General features: G+C 42.1%; 1 protein-coding gene across 1 annotated transcript in view; it reads left to right on the forward strand.

Annotated features, from left to right (window-relative positions):
* The window catches only part of LOC120985018 (annexin A4-like), a gene marked incomplete at its 5' end in the record, with an annotated part of 28,932 nt that extends 13,648 nt beyond the window's left edge, over window positions 1–15,284 (forward strand). The window contains 4 exons of the mRNA XM_040413466.1: window positions 599–694; window positions 5,963–6,021; window positions 13,135–13,257; window positions 15,058–15,284. Of these exons, the coding sequence (XP_040269400.1) occupies window positions 599–694; window positions 5,963–6,021; window positions 13,135–13,257; window positions 15,058–15,117 (338 nt within the window). The remainder of the gene's footprint in view (window positions 1–598; window positions 695–5,962; window positions 6,022–13,134; window positions 13,258–15,057) is intronic.
* Window positions 15,285–19,333: the final 4,049 nt, after the last annotated feature.

Genomic DNA, 19,333 nt, shown 5'->3' on the forward strand with positions numbered 1-19,333 from the left:
GACCCATTCTATGGACGTGTGAATGGTTAAAGAGATTCTCTGTGGAAATTTTTTAAATCCTTCTATACATTTTTTATTTAATGCTGTTTTTAATCTTTAATCCTGTCTGACCCATTTAACAGAATACAATCCCCCCCCCCCCTCCACCAATCCCCTTTCATTGACATTCCAACACGGTCAGTCAGTCTCTACTTCCTGTCCTTTCTCAATGGAATGGAAACGCCATAAGCAAGCACATAATAGTAAATGGCCTTAGTGGTGATCCATCTCAGCTTGTGGTCGACAGATTGAGCCTTTCCTACCATTCTGACCTGGGGGGACCAAGGCCGCATTGGAATTGCAGCAATTGGGGATCTGATCTTGTTGTGTGGGTTTCTTCATATTTTATTTTTTTTTTTAATGTATCTCTCTGGAAAACCTATTTAAGACAAGGTATTAAATGCAAGGGATTTTAAGCTCCATACTAGAAAAATACATTTGACCTGGTGCAATGAATGTGTGCAGAGAATTCTGCAAAGATATATACATGACTACTGACAGATTGTTTCTGCAAACAGGCAAAGCTTAAACTTGACTCTTTGCTCTGCTCTGTCTCTAGTGTTTGATGAATATAAGAAGATTGCAAAGAAGGACATTGAGGCCAGTATCAAGTCTGAGATGTCTGGACACTTTGAAGATGCTCTCCTGGCTATTGGTACAGTATTCATCATACTATTATCTCTTATGTCTCTTACACAAAATAAAAATGGCTACATCCTTTTGCTTTAAAATTGTATTGAAGGTGGTATAGAACTGATTCCTAGAATTTCATGTCAAATGAACATGCTGGGATTTGTAGTTGCCTATTAGAGAACCACAGATGCATTTGCTGCACGCTGGCTCTTGGGAGGAAAGCACAGGGAGTGGAGCTGGATTGTAGTAGTGGCTGTGGCAATGAGGATGGTTGAATTCCTCATAGTGGCTAATCCAAGGACCCTTAGCTCCCCCTGGCCACGTGGGCAGTGATCGAAGGAGACACACCCTGGATCTGTGGCCCCTTGTCTAGTGGTGGCCAAGATGTCCTTGGTGTTGGATGGGTAGCAAGGTACAAGCCAGGAGCACAGGTCCAGAGACCAGCAGATGGTGGAGGCAGTGATCAGGCTGTTTGGTTGGAAAAAAGAAAGTCTCTCTTTACTAAATAGATGATGGGAGTTACACTATAAATGCAAGCAGCAGACTTTGTTCTCAGATATTGCACAGAGAAGGCTTTTGCCGAAAGCTGTATGTAGAAGGTTACTCTAATGCTGGTCTCCGAGTCTCTTTCTATAGGTACTAGCAATCTTCCCAAATTGACCAAAGGCATGCAGTCACTACCAGTATACTTTCTGCATTACTTGGTTGCAGGGTGCAGTCCTAGATTGGATGACCAGTCCATCTCAGAAGTCTGGCAGGCACCAGAAGCAATCAACCCTTTCCACGTGCAGTAAAGTCTATTACCATAAACATGTCTTTGCCTTATTGACTCAGTTCAGCGTGGCATTTTTTAATGCTCCTTAACCTTCTGTAAATATTCGTTATTTGCTTCTCTCAAAGGGTTAATCCTTAGAGTCTGAGGGGAAAAAATATCCAGCAAAAATTGTTATCAAAACAATGGGTTAAAGATCAAAAAATAGAAGTCCAGCTAAAGAATAACCCTAATAAGTCTATAAATATATAAATTTTTAATATTCCATTACAAATACTTATCCTTTTATGTCCAGGCACACACCAGGCCAGCAAAGATGCTGCTAGGGAATGGGGTGACTGACCCTATTAACATGTACTATAGCTTGGCCCTGAGCCCAGAGGCAGCTCCTGATGGTGGAGCCCCCCTGTCCTCGAACCTAGCTAAAAACTCCTATACAGCCCTCAAGTGATCAAAAATTGGGTGATATATAGGGTATTGGGCTGGTGTGGGCATGGACAGAGAGGATCAAAAACAAAAATATGAAAAAAAGCACAGTGTATACAGCCCCGACGATAGAGAATACCATCAGGTACACGGTGCAGCAAATTACTAAACTAAAACAACACCTAGATAGGATAACGCTAGATGCCACAGAATTAAACAGTGGTCAACCCCAACGCGTTTCCCCCACGGTGTGGGATCATCAGGGGGTAATAGATAAAAGATAATTAAATAGATACAGACGGCATATAAAGTAAACGGAAGGAAGCCCCGATACAGTTGGCAAATCCGTGAAGAAGCCGTTCAATAAATGGTGTCAATTATGACATTCAGTAATGAGATCAAAAAATGTAATGAGATCAAAAAATATATTTGGACCAGATGACGATGTTTGGAGGGATGGATAGAAGAACATATGGCGACAGTCTTGATATATCATATGTGTGCATCATATCTGCAGAGAAAAAGAGAAGGATATCCATATATACGTATGAAAGGCTTAAGTATGTATCCCAGCACCTCATATAAAAGTGTGAATGACCACCACCAGTATGGGTTAGAATAGAGGGATTCACTCACGGTATCAGGAGGAAATTCCATATACTTAAGGGCACTCGATCAGTCATATAGATAAAGCAAATAACTCCCTTAGAAGTGTGCAGAGACCAAGTGTGTCACTGATGTTCACATGTATCAGTCTCAGAGGTAGACTATAAACACAGTAAGAAGATCATCAAATAGTCATATACCACTCAGAATGCAGGGGATCATGGAGGTGAATAGAAGGATGAGCATACCTTCAGATATATGTTGAATCACCAACAACAGTCACCCATGCCAGGTCAACCTATTAGATACCGGTCCACTGTATGACAAGAAAGAGCATGTATCACCAAGGTCCCGCTGCAGACAACTCATGTCTAGAGGTACTGAGATCAAGTTACTTACTGTTGGTAGTCAAGCCATAGACACAGGTCCCCTCCCTGGGTCCAGCTATTACTCTCACAAAGTTACCCCCTCTTATACTCACCATAAAGAGTCTTCTAATTGTTAATACCTGTGTCAGGGTGAGGTCCCAACCAGTGACTCCGCCTAGGACTGCAATGTACGCCATGTGGAAGGCATATACGGCGCCATAAAAGGTAGCGTGCGTTCCAGGGTGGAACGCACGTGACGCGACTTCCGGTACCGGAAGTAGCGTCATCGGGACATAAGTTCCAGCCCAGTGCCAGCCTGAACAGCTAGCCAATCACCTAGAGGGCGTCCAGGTACGACGTCATCTCCTCGGGCCGATGCGTTCCATACATGGAACGCAGGCCACCGGATCGTGCACTAGACTGTGAGCAGAATAACAAAAATTGCCTAACACAGGTAGTAAACCTAATTATAGTGTATAATAAAAGCCAGAGAATAGCAGGGGTAAGGTATATGATACAGTGGCCAAAACAGGCGACCATGCCCTACACCCTGCAGATCTTAGTTAATATAAGGACTCAGTGAGCGGGGGTACACATATAAAGGACAAGATTTTTGAGTAAATAGATAAGAACTGATAGAACAATATATAATAAAACCGGTGAAACCGTTTATAATCACCGTTATAGATAATCATAGTTTCGGTGCTTCGCGCACCCGGTCCAGTAAAGGGACAAAACTAACTACCGGGCTCATAAGTAGCAAGAATAGAGTTAGGGAAGGGAAGGGGCAGGGGAATGGAAGATAAGGACCTAGCGCGAAAGGGCAAAAAGGCCAAAGGCAAGTCACAGAAAACATGAAAAAGTTAATCTTTCATTTAGCCCGCGGGGGGACTGGGACCGGAGTCTATGGATCCATTCACTCTCCTTTTGTAGGATCCTCCTATCCCAGTCAAACGCATCGGCCCGAGGAGATGACGTCGTACCTGGACGCCCTCTAGGTGATTGGCTAGCTGTTCAGGCTGGCACTGGGCTGGAACTTATGTCCCGATGACGCTACTTCCGGTACCGGAAGTCGCGTCACGTGCGTTCCACCCTGGAACGCACGCTACCTTTTATGGCGCCGTATATGCCTTCCACATGGCGTACATTGCAGTCCTAGGCGGAGTCACTGGTTGGGACCTCACCCTGACACAGGTATTAACAATTAGAAGACTCTTTATGGTGAGTATAAGAGGGGGTAACTTTGTGAGAGTAATAGCTGGACCCAGGGAGGGGACCTGTGTCTATGGCTTGACTACCAACAGTAAGTAACTTGATCTCAGTACCTCTAGACATGAGTTGTCTGCAGCGGGACCTTGGTGATACATGCTCTTTCTTGTCATACAGTGGACCGGTATCTAATAGGTTGACCTGGCATGGGTGACTGTTGTTGGTGATTCAACATATATCTGAAGGTATGCTCATCCTTCTATTCACCTCCATGATCCCCTGCATTCTGAGTGGTATATGACTATTTGATGATCTTCTTACTGTGTTTATAGTCTACCTCTGAGACTGATACATGTGAACATCAGTGACACACTTGGTCTCTGCACACTTCTAAGGGAGTTATTTGCTTTATCTATATGACTGATCGAGTGCCCTTAAGTATATGGAATTTCCTCCTGATACCGTGAGTGAATCCCTCTATTCTAACCCATACTGGTGGTGGTCATTCACACTTTTATATGAGGTGCTGGGATACATACTTAAGCCTTTCATACGTATATATGGATATCCTTCTCTTTTTCTCTGCAGATATGATGCACACATATGATATATCAAGACTGTCGCCATATGTTCTTCTATCCATCCCTCCAAACATCGTCATCTGGTCCAAATATATTTTTTGATCTCATTACATTTTTTGATCTCATTACTGAATGTCATAATTGACACCATTTATTGAACGGCTTCTTCACGGATTTGCCAACTGTATCGGGGCTTCCTTCCGTTTACTTTATATGCCGTCTGTATCTATTTAATTATCTTTTATCTATTACCCCCTGATGATCCCACACCGTGGGGGAAACGCGTTGGGGTTGACCACTGTTTAATTCTGTGGCATCTAGCGTTATCCTATCTAGGTGTTGTTTTAGTTTAGTAATTTGCTGCACCGTGTACCTGATGGTATTCTCTATCGTCGGGGCTGTATACACTGTGCTTTTTTTCATATTTTTGTTTTTGATCCTCTCTGTCCATGCCCACACCAGCCCAATACCCTATATATCACCCAATTTTTGATCACTTGAGGGCTGTATAGGAGTTTTTAGCTAGGTTCGAGGACAGGGGGGCTCCACCATCAGGAGCTGCCTCTGGGCTCAGGGCCAAGCTATAGTACATGTTAATAGGGTCAGTCACCCCATTCCCTAGCAGCATCTTTGCTGGCCTGGTGTGTGCCTGGACATAAAAGGATAAGTATTTGTAATGGAATATTAAAAATTTATATATTTATAGACTTATTAGGGTTATTCTTTAGCTGGACTTCTATCCTTAGAGTCTGAGGGGGCCTAATGGCCTCAGAAGGGAGTTTCCAATGTTTTTTTTTTTTTTTTTGCCCTTTCCTATGACTCTGCAGTATTTGTTATACATGCTCTGTCTTCACTATGTGTGTATTTCCGTGTTATCACTTTGTGCATAGTGAATAGTGATATACAGTTATCAATTTATGCACTGTGACATCACTTTGTACATTATCCCTGCACAGTGATATACAGTAACCACTATACTGTGTGCACTGTGACATCACTCTGTTATTGCAGTTTTATTACTTTGGTCATTAAACATGTCCTGTGACATCACTGTGTGTATTATTCCTGTCCTGTGGCACTACTGTGTGCACAACACTTTCTTATGACTTCTGTACTGTGACACCACTGTGTGCAATAACTGTTTCCTATTATTACCCATGTACTAGAACCCCACTGTATTTGCTATTCCTGTTTTGCAATATCACTTTCAGCATTAAAACTATATATATGATCTTTAAATGGTGGTTTTGGATAATAACATGTTTCTCGACTTTACGGGTAGGCATGAGAAATGTGTTTCTAACCTACAACCATATTTTATTTTGCAGTAAAATGCACCAGAAGCAAACCCGCTTACTTTGCTGAGAGATTATATAAATCCATGAAGGTGAGTTGTTCACGGCTAAATTAAAGCTTTTATTACATCTGCCAAATCAATACCCAAGATCAATAATATTTCCTCTATGGATTATAACGTGCAAAATCTTTGTTAAACACTACAGAACCAAAAATTATCCTAACACTATGGCTACTGCGTATTGCAGAGACTACACCTTCTTCTGACAAGTCTTTCAGGATTATATTTCAGAATGTTATTTTACTGGAAATTCTGCAGCTGGTGAAATAAACAGGAGTTATTTGAATGAGTTTCATGATCACAAGAGATAGAAGTACTGCATATTGTTGGAGCAGGTTTTGCACTGGAAGGTTCGTTCATTCAAAATCCTGTTTACAAATCATATGAAATAATGTCACATCAAAAAACCTCCTATTGAAGCGAAGGAGGTCACCTTCTGCTGCCAGTTGCCTTACAGCCAGAGACAGGTTTGTCAGCAGAAGAAAAAGAAAATTCAAGTATTTTTTTTTTATAATTTTCTCACAAGAAAATCTCATAAAAAGAGAAGATTATTAAGTCATGATTGGACAGCTACCATTTATATGAATAGTCTCCTGACTTTTTCATGTAATGTGTGTGTCTGTGGGGAACATTGGTATTCCTTATCAGCAATTACTGCCAGAAGTAACTGCCAAAGGTTCATTTTTAGAAATAAAGAATTACGTGACCCCATTGAAATTAATGCCCAGTCCATGTAATGCATGGACAAGATGTATCCTCCAGAAGATGAAATCTGCATATTAGTACTCTGCTCTGGCTATAAAGAAGAGTCTCAAGTGGGGAACCCAACTCTGTTATATACCTAGCAGGCTTTTGCATATGTCCTAAGGCAAACAACCCTTTAAGGGAAGAATTGGTGGCATGTTTGGTGCTCCTAACTGACTCCATTATAAAAAAAACATAAACTAAATATCACATGGGTCACAAGGGTTCAGTAAGCTGGCTCTAAATGAACAGAAGTAATTTAAAATAAAAAGGTGTGTGCAGTCTGAACCCTACGACAGACATTTCACATTTGTGGAACAACGTCTATGATGGTTCCTAATGCTGTGTTTATAAAGGGGTACTCATTGCTTCTCTATCAAAATATATGTTGTGACAAAGTGGCCTTTAACACACATCCTTCCAAGATGTCATGGCAGTGCAGATGCCTTCACTGTAATCAGGTTAAATTAGCTACAATTATAGAAGTTATTATAGGATGTTAGGCTGAGTTCACACGGGCGAGATTTCCGCGCGGGTGCAATACAGTAGGTGAACGTATTGCACCCGCACTGAATCTGGCACCATTCATTTCAATGGGTCTGTGTACATGAGCGTTTTTTTTCACCCATCACTTCTGCAATGCTTTAAAATCGCAGCATGTTCTATATTCTGCGTTTGTAACGCAGGACAGGGCCCATAGAAGTGAATGGGGCTGCGTGAAAAACGCATTGCATCCGCAAGCAAGTGCGGGTGCGATGCGTTTTTCACTGATGGTTGCTAAGAGATGTTATTTGTAAACCTTCAGTTTTTTATCATGCGCGTGAAAAACGCATCAAAACGCATTGCACCCGCGTGGAAAAAACTGAACAACTAAACGCAATCGCAGACAAAACTGACTGAACTTGCTTGTATAATAGTGCGAGTTTCACTGAACGCACCCTGAACGCATCCTGAGCCAATCTGTCACGCCCGTGTGAACCCAGCCTTAATAGGATGAAGGAGAGAGTCTGTGATCAGCAGTACTCTATTAGCTAGACATTGGTGTCACCAGCATTCTTAGAAATCAGTAGACACACCATACATTTCAATGGATGCCATGTAATGCTTTTTTTTTTTTTAAGCAGCATTGTGGTAGGGAAAATCTGCATTTAAAGGGTTGTCCCATGAAAATATTCTACAGTTTTCAAACCAGCACCTGGATCTGAATCCTTTTGTAATTGCATGTAATTAAAAATTTTGTATAGCCACTGAGTTATTCAATAAAATGTATCTGTATAGCGCCACCTACGTTTTGTTTTTTCTTATTTCTTTGTCCAGCTCACTGAGAAGGCCGCACATGCTCAGTTTCATCCTTTAACTGCCTCCTGAGCTGTGATTGGGAGAGCATGGACACGCCCCCTTAGCTACAGCAGAAAAGACACTCCCCTTGAGCTGCAGCTTGTTATAAATCTAGCAGAGCAATGAATGGGGAGATTTCTGGATCCATGTGAGGTACAGGGCTGGTTCTAGCTTTGTTAGAAAGAGGCTGTCATTTACTCTATGATTGATTTTCATTTTTTACATTAGTTATGGGATAAACCCTTTAAAGGGGTTGTCAGTTTTTTTTTTTTTTCTTATATTGATGACCTATCCTCGGATATCAGATCGGCGGGGGGCTGCCTTCTTTTCTGTTTACCTACTCGCAATCACAACTGCAGTGGTGAGCAGGTGTAATTACAACTTCCCCATTCACTTTATGGGACGGCCCTATCACTTGAACAGGAAGGAGCCGTCCAATTAGTGAAGTGAAGCATTCGAATCGGAATTCGGTCCGAAGTTTAGGAAAATGTTGATTCACAATTAATCAGAATTTCCTTGTGCACGTGTTACAAAGTGAAAGTAAAAAGCCCGGGAACTCGAGATCACCTGTAATGCTGTGCAGCCAGCCAATACGCAGATAGCCATCCCCTGGGATGTCACAGCCCTTTAAAAGTCTCATCCCACGCAGTCTCTGCCATTGTCCTGTGAGCTGAGCATAGGGAGAAATGTGGCAAGCACTCATGTGCTAGGGATAGTGTCACTGAAAATGATTAATAGAAGAATATTATTATTATTCCAGTCCCCCAATGTGCTAACCAATACCATGCAGTCTGCACCCGTTATGGGGGCCAGGTCTTAATGATGACAATCCTCATCATTTGATGGCTTTACTTCTTCCAATTCATCCTTCAAAGTCTCCATGTCCTAGAAAAGTCAGCAAGATGCAAAAAGAGGAGGAGCTGGATGTTCCTGATGACATATTCTCATCAATATTAGATGATGTGGAAAAGGAGGAAAAGCAGATGGCAGAAGAAGGGCTCCCAGCTGTAGGGCAGGAGAGCGCTGGGGTTGGAGAAGTGGGTATGCCAAAGCTGATTAATATTCAGTGTTTACTGTAAAATAACCTCTAGGAAATTACAGGCCATAACAATAATAGTATGCATATTGTGCCCTCACCTAACCAGCCAAACCCCATACAAGCAACAGACCCTGTTTAAAGGTGCCACGTGGCCAGTAACAATGAAGGACTATACAGTGCAGTCTTCATTATTACATGAAAAGCAGCTGCGGGCTAATTGGCTGCACGGTTCTTCATTGCAGCATGGCTGCAACTCGCCGGCAGCACTGCCGCTCCGTGTGGCCATACCCTAAGGCAGAAAGACCTGGGTATACCTCATTTTATAGAAATTCGTGACAAAGTAATTTGTAACGGATCAAATTTCTTGGCTACCTTTGGCGGAATCTAATTTTTCAAAACTTAGCTCATCTCTAGCTATGTACACCTTTTGGGGGCCATTTTTTTTTTTTTAATTATTGAATTGTACTCGTTTTGAGCGAAAAATCATTTTTTTTAAAATGAGTCTTTATTAAAAATTGTAAGCCCCTTTCAATGTGCAGCCTTGAGATTCTTTAGTAGCAGGATCTGTATTTTCACACTGTTCCATCAGGTAGCTCAGCTGACAGCTCCTTATCTCTGACCTTTTATTAACACTCGTTATAGGTAAATTTTTACCTTACTGATAACAATTTGGCTTAAATGAGTATTTATGACCTTTTAGTAATTTTAGAGGTAAGGTTTATTAGATGACCGCAGGAAGTGAAAGTACCATTCACACAGCTATTAACCCTTTGTGACAGAACGGCTCAATATTTTTAAAGACCAATTGCAGAAATTATTTTTAGCCCAAAATAAGTAGAATGCAATGAACGTGTACATAGCCTTTAAAGCGTTTATCCCATCTAAAAAAAATCATACATAATCTAGTACATGACAACTGCTTCCTAACAAAGCTAGAACTGGCCCTGTACCTGACATGGATCCAGAGATCAGTCATTGCTCTAATTGTTCTGCTAAATTTATTTTAAGCTGGCAGCTTAGGGGGCTTGTCCTTTCTTGGGGGGGGTTGTCATTCAAGGATGGAACTGAGCATGTGTTTCTATCTCAGTAAGCAGGACAGAGAAATTAGATAATAAGCAAACAGCAGGGGGCGCTATACAGATAAACTTCACTGAATAACCCAGTAGTTATAATACATTTTTAATTACAGGCAATTACAAAAGTATTCCGATCCAGGTGCTGGTTTGCAAACTGATGAAATGTTGTTATTTATGGGACAATCCCCCAAGTAGTGGAGTGGCAATGGGACAGTCTTTTCATGAATGTAACAGTATATAATCTAACAGTGACATAATGAATGCTCATTTACATAACGTATTTGTCGTTATTCATATTAAGAAATGTTACTTATCAAGAGCTGGAATAAATTAGATTTGTGAACCGTTCTACGAAGATAAGATTGGATTGGCAGGGTATGATGATAAAATTTAGATAAAAATACATGGTACTTTTTTCGGTCATTTTCTAGTCCCTTTGCTGACTTCTCCCAGGAGGGATGCACTGTCTGGTACACTCTCCTGGAAATGCCCGAATATTTTTCGCACTTGATGAAGGACTTGCTCTTTTAAGCTCCAGTGAAGCTAAACCACATGTGACAAATGAGCAGAGAAGCAGCAGCTCTGCTTGTCATTTATTACAGCTTTCCTGCCTGCTCAGAGCAAGAGAAGGAGCTAAAGAGAGGGAGCAAGATACATGTGGAAGGACGAATAATAGATGAGAGACCTTAGTCAGAATGGATACAGAACTATGCTGGGGGGGTGCCATATTTTGGATGGAAGATTATTATTTTTTTTTCATTTTTTTTTTTCCTACTAAATTTAATCACGTGGAATATTTAAAGAGGACCAGAAGTATATATATGTGTGTGTATATGTATATATATATATATATATATTATATATTATTGTGGCGATGGGAACAGTAAAATGCATGGGGAAGTCCCGGAAGGGTGGTATATCTCTCCCAGGTTCAACTGGCTGAGGTGGGTGAAATCCAGAATGGTGCTGGCTTCAGTAAATATAGTTGGAGCTGGAGCTATTTTCTTTACTTATTCAGGGCTGAATTTTATTCGGATTGGGATGGTAGGTTTGGTAGTGGGACCTCCCAATTCACCCCCATTCCAGGGCAGGTTTTTTTCCTAGCAGGAAGTTATCGTCTAATCAGCCTGGGATAAAACACCTTCTAGAATGTCAGTCAGAGAGAGAGTGTGATCCTAGAGCAGTGACCTGTGGAGGATCTAAATGGTCTCAGCCAGGTGGGCTGACAGTCCACAGGGCTGTGTGATAGCCCAACGTTTAGGGGAACAGCGACACCTGCTGGAGTGAGGGTTGCACGGCCAGAGTCCAGAGGACTACTGGGCCACACTCCCCCCATAAAGGTACTGGACTTGTTACAGCCTGGAGGCTGCGGGACTGTTAGGCTGAGAAAGCCGCAGGTGATTACCATGTGTGGATGGTGCTTTAGGTGAGTCAGGGATCTGATTCTGTTTAGGTAGAGCCCAGACGGGCAAGGTGTTTACTTTTTCGATTTGTTTGTTTGTTTGTTTTGCTGACGTGCCACAATAAAGCACAGTTTGGCCCCTAAATCCTGGAGTCCTGAAGAAGTATGTGGTTGCGACCCCCTGAAAGAAAGGCGATCCCTTACAAAATATATATATATATATATATATATATATATATATATATATATAATATAAACATAGTATAGTAGCTGTGGTTTGTATTGCAGTTCCATCCCATTCACTTAAAATGGAATTAGGCTAGGTCATCAATATTTAAAGAGGACCTAACATTGCGGACAGCATCATCGCCAGGGAGAAGGAGACCTCCACTGAGAAGGTGAGGTCTCCACCTCCCTGTACCGATGCTAGTAATTGGCATATTAGGCGAGAGAACAAACTGGGGGGCACAACGGAGGGGACAATTTTTAAAAATAAAAAAAATAGCACAATGGCATCTGCGTAAGGCAGACAACATTATAAGGTATTGATTTTAGAATGAAAAATCCGTTGTCACGCCCTGCCCTGTGGGTGTTCTGAGGAGATCTGTCAGAATTGCTGCACGTGACTCGATCTGACAGTTTGTTTTGTTGTGGGTTTGAACAGAATCCAACCTCCCATCAGGTGTGGTTTGTTTGGTTATTGGTGAGGCTCTTTATTCCTCCCTCTCCCTATAGCCTTTGTGGGTTATAGTTCTTCCTTGTTTGAGCTCTGGAAGTATGGTGGATTGTCTGCTCCAACTCATCTATAGATAAGTCCTTTTTCCCTTTTTCCTTCTGTCTGTTTTTACTAGGCCCAAAGAGTGACGCTAGCTCCTTCAGTTGTGGAAGGAGCTGGTTGTCTCTTTCCCTCTTCCCTACTGCTGAGGGTTTGGTCCAGTGCGTTACAGCTTTAGGTACATGGGCATGTGCATATCTACCATCGAGATATGCACATGGGCATAGCAGCGTAGGGAAAGTCTCTTAGGGATTGCTAGGTGGTGACCCCTTTGTTCCCTAGCTTTTCGGGCCTAGTCAGTTGTTTTGTGCGCTTTGAGGTGTTCTGTTTCCTTCCCTTATCTTACCTACCATGACATCCGGTGACAGGTCCCTTTTTAAGGAGAATATGTCAGCACATTTGGTCATGCTAAACTATTGGCAGCACTCGGTGGGGGCTGGGGAGAGCAGTAAAAACATACTTTTTTGTGGAAGTTTTGTTATCAGGAGTAGTGTAAATATGAACTTTTATTCTGCAAGTGCACTCTCTGCAATGAGCTGCTTCATAGCCCTTCCCCTCTATCCTGAGTGACCGCTTTAGTGGTCTCCTGGTTGGATGCTACAGCTGTCACAGAGCAGAGAGGGAGAGGGGTTGTGAAGCGGCTCTCTGCAGAGCAGAATACAGAATTTCTTCTCAACTTTTGTAGAACCCCTTGTATGGTGGTATTAGGAATGGATTTATGTTCTGTATGTTCTGCCACTCATCTGCCATCACATGTACATGTTTACAGGGTCTGGGCACTGATGACAACACACTGATCAGAGTGATGGTCTCCCGCTGTGAAATCGACATGTTGGAAATCCGCTCAGAGTTTAAGAAGTTGTATGGAAAGTCCCTGTTCTCTTTTATCAAGGTGAGAGTCCCAATCATTTTATTGGTCAGAGGCATATCCAAAAAGTCCAAGTCACACTACATCTACTGCTAGCTGAATTACAGCTCCAGCATTGCTCATGTTCTTTTAAGGGTTCAATCAGACGTCCATAGAATGGGTCCGGATCCGTTCCGCATAATTGCAGACCCATTCATTTTCAATGGGGCCGGAAAAGATGCGGACAGCACACAGTGTGATGCCTGCATCTGCATTTCCAGTCCATGGCACCGAACCTCCGGTCTTATTCAATAGGAAGCCTCTAAGTGCCGGCGATGTGCGGCATCGGTGTTTTGCGGTCCGCAATATGTGGACCGCAAAACACTACAAACGTCTGAATGGACCCTTATCCAGTACAGTAATCTTCTCATGTTCCTAAAGATCACTGTGTGTGAGACTTAAGCCAAGTTTACATGGGGTAATTGTCAGATGCTGAGGAGAGTTCATCAATATTAAAAGCCCGGAGAATCCATGGTACACCCATGGAAAAACAAGGCTGTGTGGACGGGCAACTCTGGTGCTTCAGATGGTGCTGAAATTTCTTGGTTATGTAAGTAGGGAATTGTCACTGATCAATGCCTGCTAAATAATCACTCGGCTTTTTGTATGGTGATCTTTAGTGTCGTAGTCTGAGGCACAGCATTACAAAGTAAGGCCTGCCATCTACTTTAGACAGCTGTCGGCTGAATGCCCAACCTCCTCCCCATATACAGATGTAACAGAGTTAACACACAAACTCTTAACTCAAACTTGAAACAAAACAAAAGCCATTGAAAAGCAATTGAAGGTGTTTGTTCAATGCATTTAGTTTAGATAACATGTCTCATAAAGCATGTGTGTTAACTCTACTACATCTGTACATGCCTGTTCAGCTAGGCATACTTGTGTTGTGAATGAGCAGAAGGGAGAACGCTGCTGTGAGACACCTCTGGTGGCAACTTTTCTCCCCAGAGAACAAAAGGATCAGGCATATTGAAAGTCAACAGCCAGATACTTTTTTTTTTTTTCTGCTGACATCTGCCATTGGGAAAAGTCAGGAAACTCCCATACACGTGAGATGATTGGCTTGTTTGGCCAACCTTAATGGGGTATTCCCATCGGAGACAATGGGGGCATAATTCTACGATAATCTCCCATTGTCTGATAGGTGCAGGTCCCACATCTGGGACCCGCACCTACATCGAGAACGAACCCCTGAAGATTGTGAAGGGCGCACTGTGCATGCGCAGCCTCCCTCCATTCATTTCTATAGGGCCACCAAAAATAGCTGAGCGTTGGCTCAGCTATTTCCGTCGGCCCCATAGAAATTAATAGGAGCGGTGGCTACGCAAGCGTGGTACGCTCCCATTCAATCCTATGGGGAGAGCGGTTGGCGGTGGCTGGACCCTGGAAAACTCAGGGTCCTCCGGCCACCACCTTCCCGGCTCCATTCTCAGTGTAGGTGTGGGTCCCAGAGGTGGGACCTGCACCTATCGGACAATGGGGGCATATCCTAGCGATATGTCTCCATTGTCTGAGATGGGACTATCCCTTTAATTTAATTTGTATGGCCAGCTTTAGGATGTAGTGCCAGAGGAGTCTTAGAAGTTTTGATTAGGGAAAAATGATGAACATGGGTCTTTGACTGAAGTCTGTATTGCTAGATAGATGAGAGAAGAGGATACTTGAAGAATTTAGAGAAAGCAGAAACTTTGGCATAACCATTAGAAAAATCAAACTGGTTGCTGTTTTTATCTACCGGTAGATGGTTTATAGAGTGTTCTGACATCTCACCTTGCTTTCCAGGGGGACTGTTCTGGAGATTACAGGAAGGCTCTCCTGAAACTGTGTGGAGGAGAAGATTGAATAAATCTGTTCCCAAAAAATCCTCTTTCAAGGCTAAGAGATCTCATCAGATCATCTCATGTGCTTATCGTGTATTGCTAGCAGTAAAAAATATTGTTTCTTTTTTATGATTGTATCACCTCTGTCATTTAATTACATATAAATTTTTACATCCACTACTGATCTAAGCATTTGTTGTTGCCTGAGGCTGTTTATTATGATCTGTAACCCATGTAAGGAATGGAGCAGTCCTTTTATATGGCACCAAACTTTGAGAGGCAGACTAAAAAAATCCATGCTGGTTGGTGGGTCTCTAATTTCATGATGAGTCATCTTTTCAGTCTTGTTAACCAGGACAACATTGCACTTTTTGGAATAACAGAGCTTATGCAGGCACCAAACAGTTTTTTTTTTCTTATTTCTTGCCCTAATTCAATAGCGCTTATTTTTATATAATTTACTTAAACTACTTTCACACTTGTGTTGTTAATTCCGGTATTGGTAACTCCATCACAATTGGGAAGTTGGCTGTTGCCAGAGGACCCAGGATCCAGATTAGTTTAGGCTGAATGATCGTTTGTCCAAGAACTATGTCTCCCTACTCCCTCCCAACTCCCCCATACACATACACGTTCAGTTCACCAAGCATGTATGTGTATTCAATAAGGCGAGATGGAAAGCCGGTGCCAGAAACTTCTCCCAGGAGAACAAATTAGGTTGTCAGCTGAACCCGCCGTTCTTGGAAGCTTCGACAATAGACCATTTCTCAGTTGGATTTACAGGTGATTATCTCCAGAGTAGGTTGTCAAGATAGAAGCCAGGGGTCATCAGCTTGGGGAGCAGTCAGGGTCATATGAAGACCTAATCACAAAATGACGAGGGGGTCAAAAGCAGGAGGTCTAACTACAAGTACCAGAAGACAGGCAGAATCCAGGGTCAACACTAGTATCAGGAAGTCAGGATGAAAACAAAAGTACTCTAGCTTGCACAGAATATTCCTTGGGGCTTATGCACATGACTAAGTCGCAAGTCACCAAGATGAGTAACACTGACCCAAAAATAGGCCCCTAAGTCATATGGACATCATAGAGGGGATACTCCGCTCTGGACGCCCTCTGTAAACTAGAATAGAGAGTAGTTTCTATTCTGGCAGACGCAGCACATGCATTATAATAAATGATGTTACACTGCACCCTAAACGGGATGTGAAAATGAGGGTTGCTGATAACTGGGGGATAAAGAAGTCGGACCTACTTTGTTTTAAATTTACATATTGATGGCCTATCCTCTGGATAGATAATCAATATCAGATCTGCAGGCTTCCGACTCACTGTACTCAATTGTATGAAGAGGCTGCAGCGCCCAGTGAGTGCTTAGGCCTCTTTCTAAGGCTACTTTCACACTAGCGTCGGGGCTCTGCTTGTGAGCTCAGTTTGAAGGCTCTCACAAGCGGCCCCGAACGGATCCGTAGAGCCCCAATGCATTCTGAGTGGATGCGGATCCGCTCAGAATGCATCAGGATGGCTCCGCTTGGCCTCCGTTCCGCTCAGCAGGCGGACATCCGAACGCAGCTTGCAGCGTTCGGGTGTCCGCCTGGCCGTGCGGAGCCAAACGTCCAGACTTTACATTGAAAGTCAATGGGGGACGGATCCGTTTGAAATTGCACCATATTGTGTCATCTTCAAACGGATCCGTCCCCATTGACTTACATTGTACGTCTGGACGAATCCGTTTGAAGTTGACACAATATGGTGCAATTTCAAACTGATCCGTCCCCCATTGACTTTCAATGTAAAGTCTGGACGGATCCGTCTGACTAACTTTCACACTTAGAATTTTTTCTGAACTATAATGCAGACGGATCCGTTCTGAACGGATCCCAACGTTTGCATTATAGGAGCGGATCCGTCTGTGCAGACAGCAGACGGACCCGCTCTGAACGGCAGTGTGAAAGTAGCAGCCATCTCACGTTCACTGGTCTCAAGGCCTAGCACAGTAGCTCGGCTCCATTCGAGTTTATGGGGCTGAGCTACGATACCAAGCACAGCCACTATCAAATGGATGCCAATGTGCATGGTAAACTGTGAGGAGGCCGCGTGTCTGGTGAGCACCGCGGCTTCCTTGGACAGCTGATCGACGAGGGTGCTGCGAGTCAGATCCCCACACATCTCATATTGATGACCTATCCATTGTTTTGTAACCTTTCCTCATTTTATCCACATCTTCTTCATTATGGTCCCTGGATGTCTGCATTTATGAGCTGTATATAAGCTAGATACTACTACTTCTGTTTTATCATGCCTAAAAAGCCATAATGTTTAATTTGGAAATTGCGTTTATTTCCCTCTTGTCCATTTAGGATTTCATTTATTCATGGAAGTCCATAGAGCTCTCTATGCATGGAGACATATATTTATAACCAATTACCCTAATCTGTCGTTTTCCATATCATCTTAGTGTAAACTTCTTCTGATTTCCAACCAGTACTGGATTTACTTCTTCGGAGCCTGGAAGCACAAAATGCCTCCAGTAAGTTAATAATCAGTCAGTGTGAGGGTGCCTGTATGCCGTGCAGATTTCATGCGGAAAAACTGCAGCATAATACAGTACCTGCAAAGTGTATGAGATTAGACAAAGTACACTCATGTACACTTTGCTTTTTTGTTAGGTGTGGAAACTGACCTGCTGTGCGAATTTTGAAATCTGCAGTTTTTTTTTTTTTTTTTGTATTTTATTTTCTTGTCGATTTTACCCTTTTCAATGAAAGGGTGAGATCTGCGGCAAAACTGCTTCAAATCTGCACGAAAAAGTGCACAAAAAATGTGCCGAAACTGAGATAAATAGTGCAGATTTTCCGCACACAAATCTGCACTGTATACAGGCACCCTTTGGGTTGGTTTACACCTTGCTTTTGTGCTAGGGTTGGGTTTCCTAGGCAACCTGTTAGTGGATTACACTGAGTAATACACTAACAGGCAATGCATTACAATACAGATGTATTGTAATGCATTGCAGAGGGGATAAGACCCACAAAAGTTAAAGTCATAAATAAAGTTAAAAAAAAGTAAAGTGTTTTTAATAAAAAAAATATAAAGTTTCAAGTAAATAAAAAACGCCCCTTTACCCTGATTTTATAATAAAAAATGTAAAAAGAAAAAACACACATATTAGGTATTGCCGCATCCGTAATGACCGGCTCTATAAATATATCACATGATCCACCCTGTCTGATGAACACCATAAAAAAAAAAAAAAAAAAAAATATATATATATATATATATATATATATATATAAAAACTGTCAAAAAAAGCCCTTTTGTCACCTTACACCACAAAAAGTGCAACACCAAGCGATCAAAAGAGTTTGTCCCACAAAATGATGCCAATAAACAGTCACCTCATCCCGCAAAAAAATTAGCTCCTACATAAGAAAATTGCTCAAAAAATTAAACTATAGCTCTCAGAACATGAGACACTAAAACATCATTTTTTTTTGTTTTTAATATGCTATTATAGATCACACGAGTGTATTACTGTAGTGCAGCGGTGGCATGAAGCGCACGGCGTCATAGCAACCAATAACGCCGTGCACTCCTGCTGTCAGCAGGAATCCAGGCCGGGATACCACGGACCGTTCACGGCTGTGTGCATTCGGCCTTAAAGTGAAATAAATTTAAAAAAGTATACATATTGGGTATTGCCGCGTCCTTAACAACCAGCTCTATAAAAACGTCACATGACCTAACCCCTCAGATAAACACCATAAAAAATTTAAACTGTATCAAAAAAGCTATTTTTGTCACCTTACACCACAAAAATTGCAACACCAAGTGATCAAAAAGGCGTATGCCCCCCAAAAAAGTACCACTCAAAAAACTACCAATCAAAACTCATCCCGCAAAAAATGAGACTCTACCTAAGACAATCGGTCAAAAAAAAATAATAATTACATTTTTTTGCTTTAAAACTGATATTATTGTGCTAAAGTGAAATAAATAAATAAAAATTAGACATATTAGGAATCGCCACATCCGTAACAACCTGCTCTATAAAAATACCACATGACCTAACCCCTAAGGTGAACACTGTAAATAAAATGAAATAAAAACAGTGCCAAAAAAGCCATTTTATTGTCACCTTACATCGCAAAAATTGCAACACAAAGCGATCAAAAAAGGTGTATGCCCCCCCAAATCAAACAGTCGCCTCATCCCGCAAAAAAGGAGACTCTACCTAA

The sequence above is a fragment of the Bufo bufo genome, unplaced genomic scaffold (assembly GCF_905171765.1).
Source record: "Bufo bufo unplaced genomic scaffold, aBufBuf1.1, whole genome shotgun sequence".
Taxonomy (NCBI): Eukaryota; Metazoa; Chordata; class Amphibia; order Anura; family Bufonidae; genus Bufo; species Bufo bufo.